The sequence below is a fragment of the Hermetia illucens genome, chromosome 1 (genome assembly GCF_905115235.1).
Source record: "Hermetia illucens chromosome 1, iHerIll2.2.curated.20191125, whole genome shotgun sequence".
Lineage (NCBI taxonomy): Eukaryota > Metazoa > Arthropoda > Insecta > Diptera > Stratiomyidae > Hermetia > Hermetia illucens.
The window spans coordinates 100,590,047-100,609,219 of record NC_051849.1 but is presented as its reverse complement, the minus strand read 5'-3'; the positions used below and the strand labels follow the sequence as shown (position 1 = coordinate 100,609,219).

Genomic DNA, 19,173 nt, shown 5'->3' with positions numbered 1-19,173 from the left:
GTTTTCTTATTTAACTTAGAACTCTTAGAAACGTACAATCAACTTTATTTTTAATATCTTTCCTGGGAGGATTCTCTGGAAGTTTCCCTTAAAGTAAGAATCTGAATTTGCATTTGCTTATATGGTTATAATGATTCAGTAATCATTATAGGATCGACGCGCATGACAAGTTCGATAATGAAATAGCCTGAACCACAGGTAGATACTATGACAGCTACCACCCTCCCCCTCGCCACCCAAAAAATGAAATCAAAACGGGTACGCACGATTTCAAATTGTTGCCCTTGAGCATGAGCGAGATATAACGAAAATCCCATCAGCTGTGTTTGACATATCGCCCGGATTTCCCAATGGCTTGGTGAGATCGGCAAGTTTTTGCCTATGTATAAGTGAATACGTGAAACTACTTTTTACTAGATGTGTGAGCACGGCAGTAGTACCAGAATAGCAAAAGCTCAACGATCTCTCTCTTACCAATACGAATTGACGAAGATTATGCCCTGTCCTTGTTTAGCGTCTCTGATGTGTACAGGTAAGCTTCTACAACACATTCGCAAGTCGGGGCATTTTAGTGTGGGTACTGCCTATTAGATATAGTGTGGCCTGAACTATGATGGATTTAAGCCACCTGCTAAATTATCGCCCATTTGGCTTAGATGATCAAATTTGCTACCAAAACTTAACTGGCATCTACGTTACGCGACGCGATGCGGCCACAAACTGCACTGCCTGTCAAAATATCTTTATATGGTTTTATAGGGAGTAACACACACTAATACGACGCTGCGCGGCGCGACATTCAGCGACGCGATGCCGATTTGCCTGGGAGAGAATATTTTGCAGTACCGCGTGTCATTTCCATATAATGAACTCAGGTGACTGTTGTTAAAATGTCAAAATATGTAGTTCTTTGTAGTTGACTGCCGCGCTAATGCAATATAAGCATGCCGCATCGCGGTAGGTGTGCTGGATGTAGTGTCGCTTGGCGTAGCGTATATGGGATCGAACCTTAATGCGATTGAGCATCTCGGACTACCATTATTGAATGCTTTCGAGGATTCTTCGAATTGTACTGTACTATATATATTTGCTCGCCTATACCTGATTTAAACTTGAAACTGAGAATTAAGTTAACGTTTTCTCCACTGTCTGAAAATCTACCGTTTACACCATGTCGACTTAGTTGATTTTCACTCAAATTTTAGGTCTATGATCTAAGTTACGGAAAGTGCGATTATCTGGTTTCCAAACTTTCAAGTGCGCTGCCATCTTGTGTCAATCGTTTGAAGAAATGGAATATTTAGATTGGTTGAGCAATCTAGCGATTTTGCTACGTTTATTTAACAAATTACGGCAAATATCACAAGATAAATTTGAAAATAAAACTGCGCCATCTATGGCCATTTATGTACACTTGAGCAGTGCCTTAGGTAGAACGCTTACTTCACAGTAGGATACATGCAAAAGGGGGGTGTACTTTTTTTCACCAAATATAGTCATGTGGGGTATCACATAAAAGGTCTCGATTAGTACTTTCCAAAGGTGGTCTTAGTTTTGACATTTGTTGGAAAGGCGTGGAGTTCGGGGAGTCGAAAGTGATCATTTATTTAACGGGGCCATTCTCAGAAACTGCCAAAACCGAAAAATCTGAAAAAAATCAAGAGGCTGCCACTATATGGTGGCTAGGCTCCGAAATACCTTCCATACCGGTATCCCTTCAAATAAAGTTAATAATAATATATTACTATAATTTTCCATAATTGGCTGCAGAACCCCCCTTAAGTTCATCCTTGCACCACGAAATTTTGCAGCAACATAGGCTATTATATAGAGACCCAGTTTCGAGGAAATCGCACTATTACTAACAAAGTTATAATAGGTCAAAGTTGTCGCTTCAAGATTCAAGATTTTGAATGTCAATATCATCCGAAAGTGAATATTCTCACATAATATAAGCGTATATTACGTGTTACGTACTAATGGGAAAAATTCATACTCAAATGTCTTTATAAAAGAAATACACAAAACCTTTCATATCTAAAGCGTCCAGCTTCTGGTTTCCCGACTTGATTTATGTTTCGAAAAGTTACAACGGTTTCAAACTTCAAACATGTTTTTATGGAAACCATGTTTTCGAAATCGAAATGTAGGCCACAAAGGTCCGGATCCTATTGGATTGTTGCGCCAACGATTATTATAAGTCGATAAATCAACCCAAAATTAATTACTCGTTACCATACCATGTTCATCAACAATTTCACATAAATAAGAATGTAATAAATGCTAATATAATAACAACGCTACTTTGGAAATCAGTTCTACCTTCTGTAGAGGGTGGTATTATTGCATGCATTAGGCATATTCTGGAAGATTCGACAGTTTTGAATGATGCAGGACAAAAATAACTTTGAAACTACGTCAAAAGGATGTTGATCTGATATGGATGGGCAACCTGACCAAAACACGTTAGTTACCACTCCACTTACAGAAACGATGATAGGAAGTTAAAGCAAACCGGAAAATGGAATAATAATAATCGTTGGTGCAACAATCCAATTGGGCCTTGAATTGTGTTAGAGCACTTCATTCAGACCGTAAGGGTACCCTACAAGACTACAGTACCTTGTAGGATACAAGGTGGTCAGCATTGCGCTCGCTCAAGATTATTACTACCCTGATTTAACTCACAACTGAGTCGACTTTTATCCGACGTTAAATCACGATACAAATTCCACTGCTACTAGTCAGATTTGAACCGCAATCTTCCGTACGACAGCCTTGTTGTTATCCGGACACTGCAAGCTAAAGATTTTGCAGATTTTTATTTTCTGATTTCCCTAGGGTCCGGTTAGTTGAAATCTCTTCAGTACTTGTTAATATAATGTGCGATCATTTTGGCATACTCTTACCTAATGTCGTGATAACAGTTTTAGCCGCTTTCGAATAAATCGTGTGTGATAGACAAACGATCATGTGGACATTTAATTAACTTTAATGAGATTTTGTTTTACACAAATGCGTTCAACTGCCGGAAACTGACTCACCTCTTGATATAAGATTTGGACGGTATGTTGGAACTTTGAAGCCTAGGGGCTTCAGGTGTACACATTGGGGCAATAATTCGAAGGGTTTAACTAATGTTTTCATTGCAGTGTTAGTTTTCACAGTAGTTTTATAGAGCCGGTGTTAACTAAATGAACACACCCGGATATGATATTTACGTCCAAAAATTTCCCCTTTTTCAAATAAAGCCAATTATAGTATGTTATTGGATTTTGTAAATTTACTGAAATTACCTCCTCTTCAAGCTTATTCTTAAATTACGAGCTGTAAGCCGTGGTTGTGTTATGTTATGTTCATCAAAATATTTTTTTTATCTAAAGGCACAACCATTTATGCCGCACAAAATACATATTTTTCATGACCAAGGGCCAAATTTGACGCGGCTTGAAAATATATTGCAATAACGAGGCATCAACTCTAAACAAGATGTCCAAAATGCCTACCCGAACGATGATTATTCCTTTATTTTCACCCATACAATTTCAAAGCTTTGGGGCGGAAGTTGTACCTCTTGTATATAGTTGTACTCGAGGAAGGCAATACCACGAAATTTCACTGGAGGTTACCTGGTACCATAAGAACCGGGATAACCTTCTGAGAGCATACGCTTCAGATGAATCTCCCGGTGTAAATGCTAAGCTTGCACTCAATATAAACCAATACTGCCAAGCACTCGCGTTGAACAATTTCCGAACCCCTTCAACACTACTGACTCGACTTGAACTCCCTAATATTCAGCTTCATAAAATTTCTTGCAACGGTGATATAATTAGTATTTTGAACTCGCGGATAATAGAGAACAATACTTGTTGGAAATGGAAGAAGTTTCAAAATACATAATTTTAGAGATAATAGATACTGTGATGACATAAAAATAGAGAGATCTATTTTCACTATAAATAATGCCGGCTACATTTTGCTAGCAATCAACCCTCATTTATGCAGAAGCTAAGGAACTTTACATAATTTTCGAGGAGGTAGAGAGATGTGAAATTATTGATCCAGCAGATCGTTATCATATAATTGCCTTTGAATTGTTTTTTTTTTATATATATATTCTGCCATTATATTTACACAATAATATTCCCTACATATAAAAATGTATAACCAACTTCGTTGCATGTACGAAATTTAAACGCCTTAAAATTCCTACGCCTGGCTCATGACAAGATGATTTTTTATCTATTCGATACATTGCAATTAATGGCTTAGCTACGGAGATGTAAAATTTTTTGTCTAACTACTCTTTTTCAAATGGGACGAAACTTTTTTGCTTCTGTTGATGTCGTATATGATAATAAGTTACTTAAAAATACAAATTTTTAGTACTTGTTTTCTAAGGTATTATATATACAGTAAAAACAAACGATTGTTTATCCAGAACAATATCTCAATTCCTATATCGATACCTATATAGCTGGCACTCCTTCAAGCTACCTGTGTTGTGTTCGTAACAGTCCCATTGTCCGCTTGTTCTGATTCTGGAATTAGAAATGCTCAAATATTAGCTTTCAGAAATGAATGAATTTTAAAAAAATGCATCGTATGGTTATAATTGAATGTGAATGTGCGGAAAATAAAATTATTATGAAATACGCAATGAGATAGAAAACCCAATCCCAGTAACCATATTAAATGATAGAACGCTTGCACCATGAACTAAGCCATAAATGAAATGTGCATGAAATGTTTAGATGAGAACATTGAGTTAGCATTCGGTTGACGAGAAAGAGACAAGCAGGCAACAAAAAATAAAGCCGTTGCGATTGATCGATATTCACTATTCATCAAGGAAATGATCCGTGTTTCCACTAACCTAGGAATCGTTTTATTTTTACAGTCACAGTCGAACTATTACGGTAATATATTCTAATTTGGCTTTTTAATCTGGTTGATGCATCAAGGGTTGGGTTACTTCCGTCGTTGTATCTGAACTTTGGCTAGACGTTTCTTGTAGATGAGCTATGAAAATAGGAAAAACCAAACAAATATTGTTGAGTATGTTTATGTTGTTCAAAATTCAACTAATATCTTTTCTTAGTTTAGTTTTTGTAATTCTTCTTTAGCTTTACACTCGAAAATGTGTGTCGGTGATAATTTTGTTTGTCATGTTATTGCTATTGTATTTAACAAGCTGTTATCTATGGCCACCTTCTAGAAGTTGGCTTGAAGAGTTATGCAGATCTAAATCATGCTAAAGCTAATACAGTGTAAGCGTGTGTAATAAGACCTAATTGTGGATCTACGTGAAATTTCTAAAAGTATTCACTAGGTAAAGAGAATATATTAATCATGGTCGATTTTGTTTCGATAAAATTATGTGGTAGGCTGTGGCAGAGCTTCAAAAAATAAAATTGATGGTGTGGTTATTTGGTGCGATTCTCAAGGCGATGGAAATTGGTCGAGACGCCGCCTTTAGGGCGGCTAGTGACAGCTTAACGCGTTATACAAGAATTTAAAAATTTCGCGGCTCCAGGCGAACGAAACTTACGGCCGAGAAGTATGGCGAAGAAGATCCAGACGATTTCTTAACTTTATTAGGAAATCAGTTTTCACTACTTCCTTTCAAGACCTCCAAACTTCTTTTAGTTCAAACCTCGCACTCAAAGGAACAGCTGGTTCACGGAGTACAGCTTTTGATTTGAGCACTTTGTATTCATACCTTAAATTAGAAAATTAGCTACCAAATATACTCCATACGTCAACCATGAATAATAGTTTTTAATGCTTTTATTTCTCAATTTTCCGAGAATGTTTTTGTCGTTTAACATCTGATTTTAATTCGATAAGTTGACGACTGAATTTGTAATTTTCGAAGATCTTAATATTTACCGGACCATATTAGTCAAGCTATGCACTATGAGAAATATAGGATGTTCCAAAAAAAATCCATGTCTTTGAGATACTGGATTCGAATTTGTATTTACCGCCCTGAAAAAGTAGCCGATTCGAGAAAATGACAAAATAGCTCCTTTCTGGCTTCTAACTCCAGGATTGTGAGAAAGGTTATCAATTTTAACTTTTAAATCGAACGTAGTCAAATATTTTTCATCCTAACCTTCCATCTGTAAACTACTAGACCGCTCCACACTCAATCAAATAAGAAAAAAATGAATTGATTTCACATTTTCGTTCAAGAAGGTGTTGTAACGAACAGTCGATTAGAAGAATGAATAACGCTATCTTTAATGCAGTCTTAAATCTGGAATAATTCTGCAAAAGATACGTATTTCTCCTGATCTTCCAATAGAGAAGATACTTCTTCTTTTTCTTCAGCCTCTGTCCCGTTCACAGGCGAGGTCAGTTCATTGTGATCAGTTTCGCCACTTTATGTTATCAAATGCCTGATCTGGATGCAATCGCGAGACTTTTAAATTCCCATCCAGCGTATCAAGCCACCCTTGTTTCGGCCGGCCTTTTGGTCGTTTACCATCGACTTCGATGTTCAGACCAATCTTGGCAAGTGAATTTTCGTTAGCGTCTCTATTACCGCAAGACGCCGTTAATTGTCTTTTATAGTCGACCAGCACTCAGAACCATAGAGAACGACAGGATGGACGACATTGCGGTAAATTTTCGTTTTGATACGTTTTTATTCAGATTCAACCTGAGACCGTGTTGCATGAGGCGATCATTCTATTTTTGGATAAGTTGCTCGAGATCAAATAAAGAAGATACTATATTTCCATAATAAAAAAGTGATCGAAAATTTTTACAGCATAAGGGATTTTTGGACTGTTTGCAATCCAGATTCAACTTGATGCTAGGTAGGTTAACGGGTTTAGTAATTCGAGATTAAGAGATTTATTGAAACTGAGAAATGGTAGGATCATCAAAGATCCGAAGAAATTTTTGAATTCATTAATATAACACGGAAGCCAATTGGTTCCCCTCCTTCCATGTTCAGAGAGAGCACACTTGGATACTGAAACGATCCCACACCTATGACGAGATCTGTAAAGCAATTCATAGTTTCAAAGCCAACAAAATTTCTGACCCTACCCTATTTTTTGGCAACTGTGCATAGAGTCCCTGGTTAAAAATTACAAACGCATGTAAATTTCATTATTGCTTGTAATTGTCTTGATCCCTTTTTTTTTTGAAGAGGACCGTGGCCTAATAATGTTTGTTAATTTGAATTACCTAATTAGTTTACGATAATAAAACGAGGTCCACCAATTCGATATCCCTAAAAGCTGTCTGACGGCCTGACCTATGCCATCGATCCATCTCAGGCAGGGTCTGCCTTGTCTTCTTTTTCCACCATAGATATTGCCCTTATAGACTTTCCGGGATGGATCATTCTCATCCATACGGATTAAGTGACCCGCCCGCTGCAACCTGTTGAGCCGGATTTTATTCACAACCGTGGCATTGCTTATAGATTTCGTCGTAATGTAGATTACGGAATGTAAGTAATTAAATTGCTGCATTTTCAAGCATTGTTACGGCACAAATAGCCAGAATTAATCAAAATTCACATTTTTATGCAGATTTTGTAATGGGACGAAAAACTGCTGTCGCTCAACAAGAGAAACTTCTCATCTGCGGTCAATTTCACCTTATGTAGTGGTATAGATCTCCACGAAACTGGAGGAAAATTCATCCGTGACTTCTTCAAAACGGATAAATTGTGGACGGAAAAAGACTAACCCTAGGGCAGAATGGAAAATTGCGGCAATTGCTGCTGCGAGACGCAGACCACCTTTGAGGGAGCTCAATAAAGCAGTCCATGCTTCACACAGGCGGCCGGTAGAAAATAATACGCTTAACTGAGAGTATGCAAAATTCGACTATAATATTGGGAGAATTTAATATTATTATATATATTATATTTAATATAAATTAATATTCGTCCAAAGTCCTTAAATTTAAAACCATTAATTGTAAATATTTTACTCAATATTATTTAGTATTTTTCAAACAGCGTTTTCTCATGATTCGACGTTCCAAACGCCAGTGGAGAGGTAGAGAGAGGCACGAGAGAAATAATGAATCCTGCATTATAAAAATCATTAAGGATTCGCCATTTGTAATGGTGTGAGGAGCAATCAACATTGATGGGCCAGGGCCGCTTTGTTTCTTTGGGGAGACTATGAGACAGGATCAATATAAACGAGTTTTGGAGACCCTCGCGCTGTCATATTTTGTCTAAATCGGGGGGCACCTTCTTTTCCCTTTAAGCAAGATGGCGCCCCATGCCACATCGCGAAATCCATTTTTTCTAATGATTTGAGTTACTTTTGCGCGATAAGGTGCAATTATTATCTTTCATGGAGTAAGTTAATTATATATATATTTCTTTGGCTTTGTCTCATTTGGTATTGGGATCGATTCATCTCGATACGATTCGTCACTTCATTACTCGGTCATAAACTTGGTTTGGATGGAGTTGAAAGGATCTCAAATCAACATCAAGCATATTAATTCAATTTGATCGTTTCGGACTTCCATATTCAGGCCAGCTATCGTCAGCGCGAATGACATGGCCGCATCAACGGAGATAACTTTTTCGTATATAACATAGATCTTGGATGTTGTCATCTAGACGTCTTACGTCACTGATTCAAAGTAATATATATTTGTTTCCAGTATTGTGACCTGGCATTTATTGTTTTTAGTAGCCGATCAGCACCATAGTGGACAACAGTGCGAATGACATTGCGATAAATTTGAAATTTGAACTGTTTGTAATGGGTAGATCACATAGAACGCCAGTTACGGTGATGTGTGAAGGAATTTCATAGCGTAGTTCACCGTTGGCAGATAGCATTGATCCAAGATACTTAGGTCGCTTAGTTCAGAACAGATAATTGCCACTGCGTTGCTGTGAGGCGCTAGGAAACCATAATCTACATAGCGCAGTGTGTACGGCGCTGGATGAGTGATAGTGAGAGCAGTTTTAAAATTTCTGCTACACTTCGAACTTTACGGTTCGCAGCATAGTAATTCAATTCGAAGTATGAGTTCTTCTGGCACTAGGTGTTGTCGCAATGTATACTACATGAGCGGAATGCAATGTACAGAGGGTGAACTTCTCAATGTGTTTCTCCATGAGTAACCGCCTAATATGTATTGTGTCTATAATGTCGCGGCTCTTAACAATCTCAGCTTGGTTTACGCTAATGTCAACCATGTCGGGCGTGTTGGCTGCCAATAATAATAATTTAAATTTCCATTTCTACGGTTGTTGATGTGGATCTAGTAATTTGTCTATATTACTTCGATAAACAAATTTAGACAATGTTAAATACAAGATTATGCATCAAAATTGATATTTTCCTTTTCAAAGTAATTCCCAGCAGGCGCAATGCAATGTCAACGTTCGATCCAGTCCTTGATATACTTTTTATATTCGATGTTTGGTACGCCCATGTGAGCCATCTCTGATTTGAGTCTCGGCTCATTCTATTACACCATTCACCGGTCTGCTCTGCTAATGATATATCTAATATCGTATCATACCCAATGACTCATTTCATTAGTATTAGCCATGGGAATCATGTTTTTTTTTACGACGTAATGCCCCAACTTTGCTCGAAAACGGCAGAAACATAAATCACCAAAATATTCGAATCTTCTTCATTTTATCGACCTTTTCAACGATTCTTTTTTTATGTTGAAGGCCTAAAAAATGTTTCTGAATGGTTCGTGTGTCGTTGCCGAAATCCGTCTGTAACATTTTCCAACTATCGAGAAATGATGTTAAAGATTTGGTGTGGGTTATCAGTAATAGATGTAGTAAACTAACAAATGATAAAAACGCAAAGTGCAAACGGGTCAATAGGTGACACCCGATGTCGGAGGGCGGTTTTTACCAATCCTAAAGGCTTTAAAAATTAATAAATGAGAAGAGAAACAGCTGCTTGAATGGGTACTCTTACTTTCGATCTTCTCCTTCTTCAGCCTTTGTCCCGTTTCGAAACGGGGTCGGCTCGTTTTGATCGGTTGCATTACTTGCTTGGTGATGTGCCTGGATAGAGTCGAAAGGTTCTCAAATCACCATCTAGCCGACCGGGCTTTTGGTCGTTTTCCATTAACTTTGATGTTCAGCTCATGTTAGATATTATGTTAATTTGGGCAAAGAAGGTATCATGAAGGATAACCGTATAGTCTGGAGAATAATGGTGTCAATGACCGACTTGAGAATGTTTTGTTATAAAATTTAGTTCATTTCAATAAGAATTCGAATTATCCTCTATAAGATTAGGGTTAAAGAAAAAATCCAGATTTCTTGATCTGATAGATGACATTTAGTGAAACTAACACCAGGACTATTTTAAAGTAAAACTAATAAACAGAGAATAAAATAAAAACTGGGGAATAACATTTAGGGAATGAAAAATATAGGCCTCATGTTTAAAAATCGGGTTTTTAGTTACATCTGGTGCTCAAGACGAAAAAAATCAAAACTATTTAAATAGAGCGAACGAAAATTGATGAAACGCTTCAGTTATATTGGCAATATTTGGATGGTTAATAAAGTGATCACTATCAGTTGCTAGACAAATCATAACTTTTTTATTCTTGGATAAACACTATTCGAATATTTTCCCTTGAGGGCGGTATGTTCAACATAAACTCGCATTTCCAGTTAATCAATGAGGTTTACAGATCTAGAATGTAAAGAACCGGAGCACGTGAAAGTGGCGAGACATCCATAGCATCTCTTCCAATCAAAAGATCGGTACTTAGCCACCACCGAGCGAGCAGATTCATCATGCCTTATTGAGACATACCTTCCTCAACCAACATTGGAATTTAGGTCAAACGTAATCGCATCAGTATATGACGATGGTAACTAAGAAGGAGCGACGACATTTTTTTAAATCAGGCGTTAGATGCTGACTGTTCTTATGTACTTACCAAGAAGACTTTACACAAATTAGGTATCTCAATATTAAGGGGAAACCAAAAAATATAACCATTGGTAGGCGGCAGCTGGTTTCCTTTTCGAGTCTGCAGATATGATCTGCGCATCCCTTATATAAGTAAAATTGAGTGTTGTCAGCAGCGGTCTACAGTAAACCGTGTAGGCACACATGTGACAAGTTATGAATAACTGAGTGAAAGTTTCACATTGCGATATTGCGATATAGTCATATGTATTTTCACAATTACGGGTGAAATCTAACACTCGGCTTTAAAATAGATTATTGGTGGAATCGGCCCTGTCCCCTCTTTTGGCCTTCTGATTTGGCCAATAAAAATTTGAACCTCGGGTTGGTATTTAAGATGGTGGATCTTCAATGTACAATTTTATTGAACGGTGTGTAATAGGGTAACCGCGAAGCAGCTTTAGATCCTATTTACCGAACGAATTAAAATGTCAGTATTGGTAGATAGAATCTGAGCCAGAACATCAATTTTCGAAGATTAATATGAACCTGAAAGTCGATATACGTGTGCAAGCAAACGCATTGAGGGTACAATAAACAGAAAAATTCCTCGATAATGATATTGCCGCTTCAACTGATAAAGAGTCATTTTAAGATTTTTACTTCCAAAATGTCAAATTTTTGAAGAAATCGGCCGATTCCCTTTTGTATTTGTTTTGACTCACAGTCATTCTAAGTGACGTCACGAAGAAATCGATGGATGAAACATTCAGCTTTTTCTCCAAGGATAGAAAGTTGTGTTTACGTTGATGAATAACCTTACCTCCTTTGAATCTGAGGTTCAGCATACAACCAAATCTGCAGCAACGAATGGTAGATTTACCATTGTTTCATTAAGAAAAAACCAAGCAAAGAATTTCCACTATTTGATGACATTTACCATTGAAACGTGTGCATAGATAAACAATTGATTACGTTGGAAAAAATTACCCAACATGAATAGTGCCTTCTGTGTTTTGTATGTATACTTTATCTAATCTACATATTATATCATCGCATTATACTCCTATATTTTAAGGGTTTATTTTAGTGTTAAAAAAATTATTTTTCGATTTTTTTCTTTCTACATATTTTGATAGATAATACGTTCAAAAATAACTGCGCAATATATACTTTCGTTTTAATTCTTTTAGCTAATTTCGAAGCGCGCGAAGAACGGTTCGCACATGGCAGTAATGATTAATAAAACCTTTTTCTCAAAATATGATTTTGATGCGCGAACCAATTTGATTCATTTTTTTTTTCACAAAATTATCAACGAGTACACGTATCTATAATCATGCAAATTAGACAAAAATGAGAAAAATTTGTCCAATAAGAGATATGACCAAAAACGAGTACGATATGTTCAAAAACTGCCAAATTGCCACTGGTTTTTGTTGAATTGGTTACAGGTTGCTTGTAAAATCTATGTATTTCCCCGCGTGATTCGCTCTCTTTGCCCTCTCGGGCTGCAACATGCATATAGTGCGGCCGTTATTTTGTGTTTTTTTAGCAACCGTGAAATTTTAATTTTGAAGCCTCAATAAAGAAGCGTTGAGCATTTTAAGTCGATAGTTTCGTATTCATAGCAGTTTTAAAACAGTGCTTCACGCGCTTAACATCCGAATGACCCCTTTTATATATTGCCTACGGCCTTCAGGATGTCTATAAAATAATATTAGTCGCGGAATTTGCTAATTTCTTTAGATATTCTAGAAACCGTCTTTGATGACGAACGTAACAAAACGACGTAGAGAATACACGTTGCAGTAACTTTTGGGATGAGTACATCAACTTCAATTTCAAGTGAACAAAACTATTTAGTATTCAAAAGAATCAAATTCATTTGGGGATATTTATTTCGAGTTAGGTTTGAGTGATTGCTGAGTGCTTTAAGACTAACAAATACAATGCTGATTATCTGCAGTGTTATTTGTTATGCAAGCAAACCTGAAATATTGGTATAGTCAATCCTACATACACTAACCACCTATAAGTGCATTTCTTACAATCACGTGTTGATTATAAATTAGTAATTGAATTTTTAGTAGCAAATTCACCTGAATAGAAAGGAATTAACAACGTGTCATACATATGTAAACCCTAAATTGAAAGAATATCAAAGAAAATATACCTCTAAGGCACTCACCTTTAACTGCTTGATTTGCCCTTTCCTTGTCCTTAATAATGTACGCCGCTACGCATATAAATAGAACAGCACCTAAAACTTCCACGAAATTCGTTGTGAATAACGCGTACTGTAATGCTTGGAACTGTATGCTAATTGGATCCTGGAAAAGAAAGGAATCAATAGATGGAAACAATCAATTTTAGCTAGACATGATTGTATGAATAAATACCTGATTATGTGGAACCCCTGCTGAGGTCATTGTAGCATTTTGCACCGTCAGCGCTAAACTTTCGATCCCATCTATTATTTTCGGCGTAGATACTCCATTTGGCTGGCCGCGCATTGCTTTTTTAATTGCTTCAGAAAACTGTAACGAAATCAAAAATTTAAATGCAATCCCGCCAGCATTTTTTCGATTTGTACTCACCACTCCAATGAGGTAAGGACTGCCGGCATCTCCGAAGGCGTGTGAGATGAGAATCTGGAAAGCTTCAGCAGTTGATCTTCGTGTTGGTACTACAACGTACTGTGGACAGTGAGAGATAAGAATTATTTAGCGTCAATTACATCTAATCTAATTTACATTGATAAGAATTGTTTTCAAATCGTGCAAGCAAACGTGATAATGAAAAGCTCTCAATAGATGGTGCTGCTTTCAATACCAATCCAAAGACACCTACGCGAAATTTCGGAATTACATAGATAACAAACATATCGAACGACAGATGGCGCGCTCTATTCGAAAGTGCGCGCGGAACACGGAAGAGTGTCTGAACAGGGATATTGAGGGAAACTTCGTTATTAAATTGAGATTTAAGCGAAGAATGTGAAATTGGGCAATGTAAGTCAGCACATATATTACAGGTAAAGGCATACAAACGAAGAACTACATGTAATTAAGCGAAGAATTGTGATTTATTTTAGTTGCAAGTGCGATAGTGTACGCGTGGTGTTTTGGGTTTTCGTGTGTTATTTTTGTAGGAGGTTGAATTAGTTAGGCGAAGCGGAGAGAAATATGCTTAATGATAAGTTGTTTTTTTTAGCTTGAAGCGGATTATTGATGCATACTCAGAACTACCATTTAAATTTATTACAACATGTTGCATGGCGATGTGCCAAATGACAAAACATGAAGAAATTTATTCCAAATTTTAATATTGGCTCCTTTCCTAATATAGAATATTAGATATTCGGTTGAATTCACTCTTCTTGGTGAATATGTTATAATTGATATCAGGATAAATTGCGTTCGCGATAAATCCTCACATTCACCAAAGAAAGCGATAATAGTTGTTCAAATTAGTTGTAAAATTATTTCGGATTGGAAAATATTCAAGTTTTCAGTAGATAATAATAATAACCGTTGGCGTAACAATCCATACTGTATCATTCAAGGCCGTAGCGGTGCACTACAGCACACTGTAGGAGGCAATGTGGCCAGCATTGCGCTCGCCCGAGATTTTTACGCTGATTTGACTCAGGTACTCATTCACAACTGGAGTCGACTGGTATCCGACGTTTCGGTAGATAAAGAAGAGAAAAATCTGTTTAGGAGGTATTAGCTCTTTTTTGATCAGCATAGGTTTGATTTGTAGGCAAAAAATTGGATAGCTCCGAATGCGGGCAACCAACAAAAACAATGAGTGTTATGGAGACGAAACGAGAACATTTGTGGTCAATATGGCGTTGCAACTATCGTCGAGAAATTGCGACTGAAGGATCTTCGATGGTACGATAATGTCATTTGTGCTGATGGTAACGGAAAACGATTCAAAGGCCGACCGAAACAGAGATGGCTTGATACATTACACGTTGGCTTACAAAACCTCTCGATTCCATCCGGAACACGTGAAAGAGAAAGCTGATGAGATCAAAATGTCACTTTTTGTGGAACGTCATTTGAACTACCTAACGTATTATTTATATAATTAGCAAAGTCCGGACAATAAGTGTCAAAGAAAAAACGGACTAATTTTTTTTAGGCCGAATACAGTTTGAATAAGCGCGAAATTGCTCGAAAAGTTGAATAAAGAGCAATAACACGCAATTCGGGACATTGTGTTATCTGCTTGCTCGGGCATGCGATAGAGAGAAATGGCTTTGGTGACGATTTTTAAATTTCTGCAACTGACGGACCTGTTAGCATTGATGAAGGAAACAAGTGGTTTCCGAAATATCGGTATTTGCAATACCAATAAATAACACTAGCGAATAGAAAAATCAAGTTTTTATTATATCAAATTTCTGAAACTTTCACCGCGTTATCCCCGGTCTGCGAGTACATGGCCTTTACAACAAGTTCACAGGATCATTTAGAATTTGACTGACCGGCAACGAACATTTAATCAGATCGACCATATCACATTCAGCAATAATTTAGAAATTGTCGTCTGAATATGTGTAATAAAAAAGGCAGCGGCGCTCCGAATTGGGTGTCTTCGGTATCTGCTTGTTGTCTAGCGATAGAAAAACCTGCTTGCTATACAAGCGAAAATACTAATGAGCACTGGGCCGCCAACAAAAATGCCTTTGTCCCTAATGCGGATGAAGTTGTTTTCCACGACTTAGCGGACTACGGAAACGTACGTGCGGAATATAATAACGATTTCACTACTGCATACTGCATTACGAAAGAGCTCGTATGTAATCGCAAGTCCTTTGATGATCCCCGGCTTCCCATCCACGATGATAAACAGCTGAAGAGGAACACTACTCCAAAATGCTCAATCGTATAACTTCCGATCAAATTCCACTTCTTGTGAATGATATGGCAAGCCATTGTATTGCGAGGATATGGACTGCTTCTCCAAACAGAACCGAAATTACCTTTACAATCAACGCACCCAAATGGAGAGTCGCTAGATTTTCCGGTCTCTTTGTGGAATTTTCCAGTCCTTTCAAAGTCCTACTTCCAATCATTCGTAAATTCTAAGAATTGCGAAGAAGGGCGACCGTCTTGATTGCGACAATTCGAGAGATAGTCGCATGCGGAACATATCAAAGAACACCTTGTAAAGTTAATTGACAGAGATCAAGTTGATTTGCTCTGGATAATCATGTATCAGCCAAATTATCACCCTTCGGATCTTTGTGGAACCTTGCGCGTAGTTCAGATCACTACTCCCCATACTTTTTATCGATTCGAGAAGGCTTTCGTCATTGGCAACGGGGAGTATATTTGGAACATTTTACACAGAAAGGACATTCCGAAGAAACTCATAGCTATTGTGAGGGTAGCGTATGACAGACTAAATATCATGTGCGGCATCGGTTTAAAATCTTAGAGGGGTTGCATTTTATCATTGCTGTTTTTTCTCCCCGACTACGGTGGTGATAACTGGTCTCATCTGGCTGGTTATCACATTCTTCCTATATCAAGGACGTCGAACAGTTTATATATATATATGGTACCGAACTTGATGTTGCATGACGTTTGAAGTGTGTTGAATTTGGCTTCGCCGTTTATCCAAAATTTGAAAATGAAGCTATCATAACTCCGACATTAAGTTGAGGCTGCCTTCCAGCTAATGTTCTCTCTGTGCTGCTATATGAAAGAACCACATAGAAATTGAGAGCCACGATTACTCGGAAGCTTCACACCTTCATAAATTTATGCCCGCCGTCGCCAGGAAACTCCAGCCTGAGATCGATAGAATAAGGGACATATGCCCGGGAATTGGCGAGAATGTTATCTGATAAGCAAAAGAAACTAGTCAGGAAAGCAGAAGCTAGACGCTTCAGATGTGAAAGATTTTGTGTATTTCCTATACAAAAATATTTTAGGGGACATTTCTTCCATTAGTGATTAGGATGTATTGTATATATGCATATATTATATCAGAATATTCACTTTCGCGTGCTACTGACATTCAAAATCTAAGAATTTGCTTTGAAGCGATAATTTTGACCTACTATAACTTTGTTAGTAATAGTGCGAGTTCCACTAAACTTGGTAGGATCATGCTTTATATTATTATATAACCTATATTATTGCATTCATTCATGACCCCATGATGACTTTAAGGGGGGTTTGCAGTCAATTACTAATAAATCTAGTAATATACTATTAAACTAAGTATACTATTTAAAGAAGTATTGGAGGTATTTCGGAGCTTAGACACCATATAGCGACAGTCTTGTAATTTTTTTGTCAGAATGACTACTTTTCAGACCTCCTCCCTTGTGCATTCACTTTCAGAACTGCGACCATCATTGAAAAGTATTGATCGGTGCTTTCCATTTGATACCCCACATGACTATATTCGGTGGAAAAAAAATTTAATCCCCTTTTGCATGTATGGAGAGAGAAATTTAAATCTGCTAACTTACTGGTGGACCAATCAAAACATTTAATACAATTCGTCCATTATGCTACCTAATTGAATTAACTACTGGGAAGCATAATATGTAGAAGGCAGATAAAAATTAACTGTGTAGCACTGATTTGGGACGTATTGAATGCTGCTTTTCACTTTTGAAATGTGAATAGAATTGAAAAAGGCTACCTCGAAGAAGGAAAAATAATCACTGAAAAGGGTCATGTCGTTCTCGTCGCGACTTCCATCTTCGTTCAGTTGGAGACGCCGGCTCTTTTTCACAGCATAGTGATTTTTTTCTTTTTCCCCTTCGTCTATTATCCAATGCAATATATGTCTTGTGTTTCCGGAATGCAGGTGTTACTGTGAATGCAGTACTTTAGCACACTTCAAGGCCCTGATCCAATATGGATTGTTGCGCCAACGATTATTATTATTAATATACGCCTTCTAATCAATACTTGGTAATATTGATATTGATAGTATTAATAGTATAACTATCGCATATGATTGGCCTCATATCCTTTCTTCGGCAGAGGCTGTTTTCAGTTGGCAGTTTACGTATGAAAAATTGTCCAGTGAAACACCTAAAAATGGGGGGATGCAATAGCATAAAAACTTGTGCAAAAAATTTACTCTGAATGATTATGAAGCAAATATGTCTTCTGTGAACCGTCTTTATGTCAAAATTCTATGGGAATTCAATGCGAACTTTAAGAATTTCATGGTCTATCAAGCGCAATTCGATCTAATTGGAAAGCAACGCAAGCTATTGCTTGTACTAAATAACAAAATAAAGATGCCTACTTTATTAACCTAGACTTCGTCTATCAATTTTTCGCTAAGAGGCGCCATATATATGGAGTGAATGGAAGAACTTGGTTGTTTAGGGCATGAAAGTTAACGAAGATAACTAAAATTTTGTAAATTTGAATGTGAAGAGATCTGGTTCTAGCAAAACACGCCCACGGCATTACCAGCTTATTGTAATAAAAATTTGGAACATTTAGAATTTATCCACATGATTTGTTCAAGATTTGATTTATAAATTGTTCATTGAGAATAATTCAATTTCATTATGTTCCGCTGATGTCCTTTAATATATCATACGGCAATACTATAATTGTGGATGGATGTACCTTTGGATAATTTTTTAGATTGTAAGAAATGCACTAAAGAAAACAAGAAAATTTAGGAAGAGAAAGCCAAGAAGCGTCAGAGAAAGCGACGAGAAAAACCCAAAACACCACGATTATGAAAGTCCCAATCACCAGTAGGGAAGTTTCCACGCACCGATTAAGAGAGCTTTTCATATTTTAGAACTAAGTTACACATAAAATTATGAAAATAAAAACAAATGTTTTGCAAAATATTTACAACACGAAAAAAATATTCAAAAACTTTAAATGTTTGGTTATTTGTTTGTACAAATATGTTCCAGGGTCTTGTGAAAATACAAAACCCCTTGTTTTCGTTTCAGTCTCTTACCAATAATATGTCTGCATTAATTGCCCAATTCAAATTCACTGCTACCTCGCCGATAAATAATAGGATATAGGCTGCAATCGAATTTTTCGAAACAAGGATCATACAAAGTGCTAAAAGTGGTGCACTTAAAAATAAACCGGCCGAACAAATCAACGGATCAATTTTCGGGAAACGCTTTACAAGCATCGTTGAAAGCACTGAACCGAGTGGAACACCAATTACACCCGAAATCATTGTAAGCGCGCCAAACGTGAATGAGACTCTGTAATGGGAAAAATAAAGGATTTTTTTATAA

The 19,173-nt window shown here is 37.1% G+C and overlaps 1 protein-coding gene across 3 annotated transcripts in view; it reads right to left on the bottom strand.

Annotated features, from left to right (window-relative positions):
- Positions 1-3,927: 3,927 nt before the first annotated feature.
- LOC119651795 (protein spinster) overlaps positions 3,928-19,173 on the bottom strand; it is a 97,359-nt gene continuing 82,113 nt past the window's right edge. The window contains exons 4-9 of one of the 3 annotated variants that reach the window (XM_038055567.1): positions 18,879-19,140; positions 13,502-13,600; positions 13,304-13,441; positions 13,093-13,234; positions 4,880-5,025; positions 3,928-4,544 (exon numbers count right to left, since the gene is read on the bottom strand). In XM_038055567.1, the coding sequence (XP_037911495.1) occupies positions 4,946-5,025; positions 13,093-13,234; positions 13,304-13,441; positions 13,502-13,600; positions 18,879-19,140 (721 nt within the window). In that variant the 3' untranslated portion in view covers positions 3,928-4,544; positions 4,880-4,945. The remainder of the gene's footprint in view (positions 4,545-4,879; positions 5,026-13,092; positions 13,235-13,303; positions 13,442-13,501; positions 13,601-18,878; positions 19,141-19,173) is intronic. The other 2 variants (XM_038055585.1, XM_038055578.1) reach the window with 2 other exon arrangements.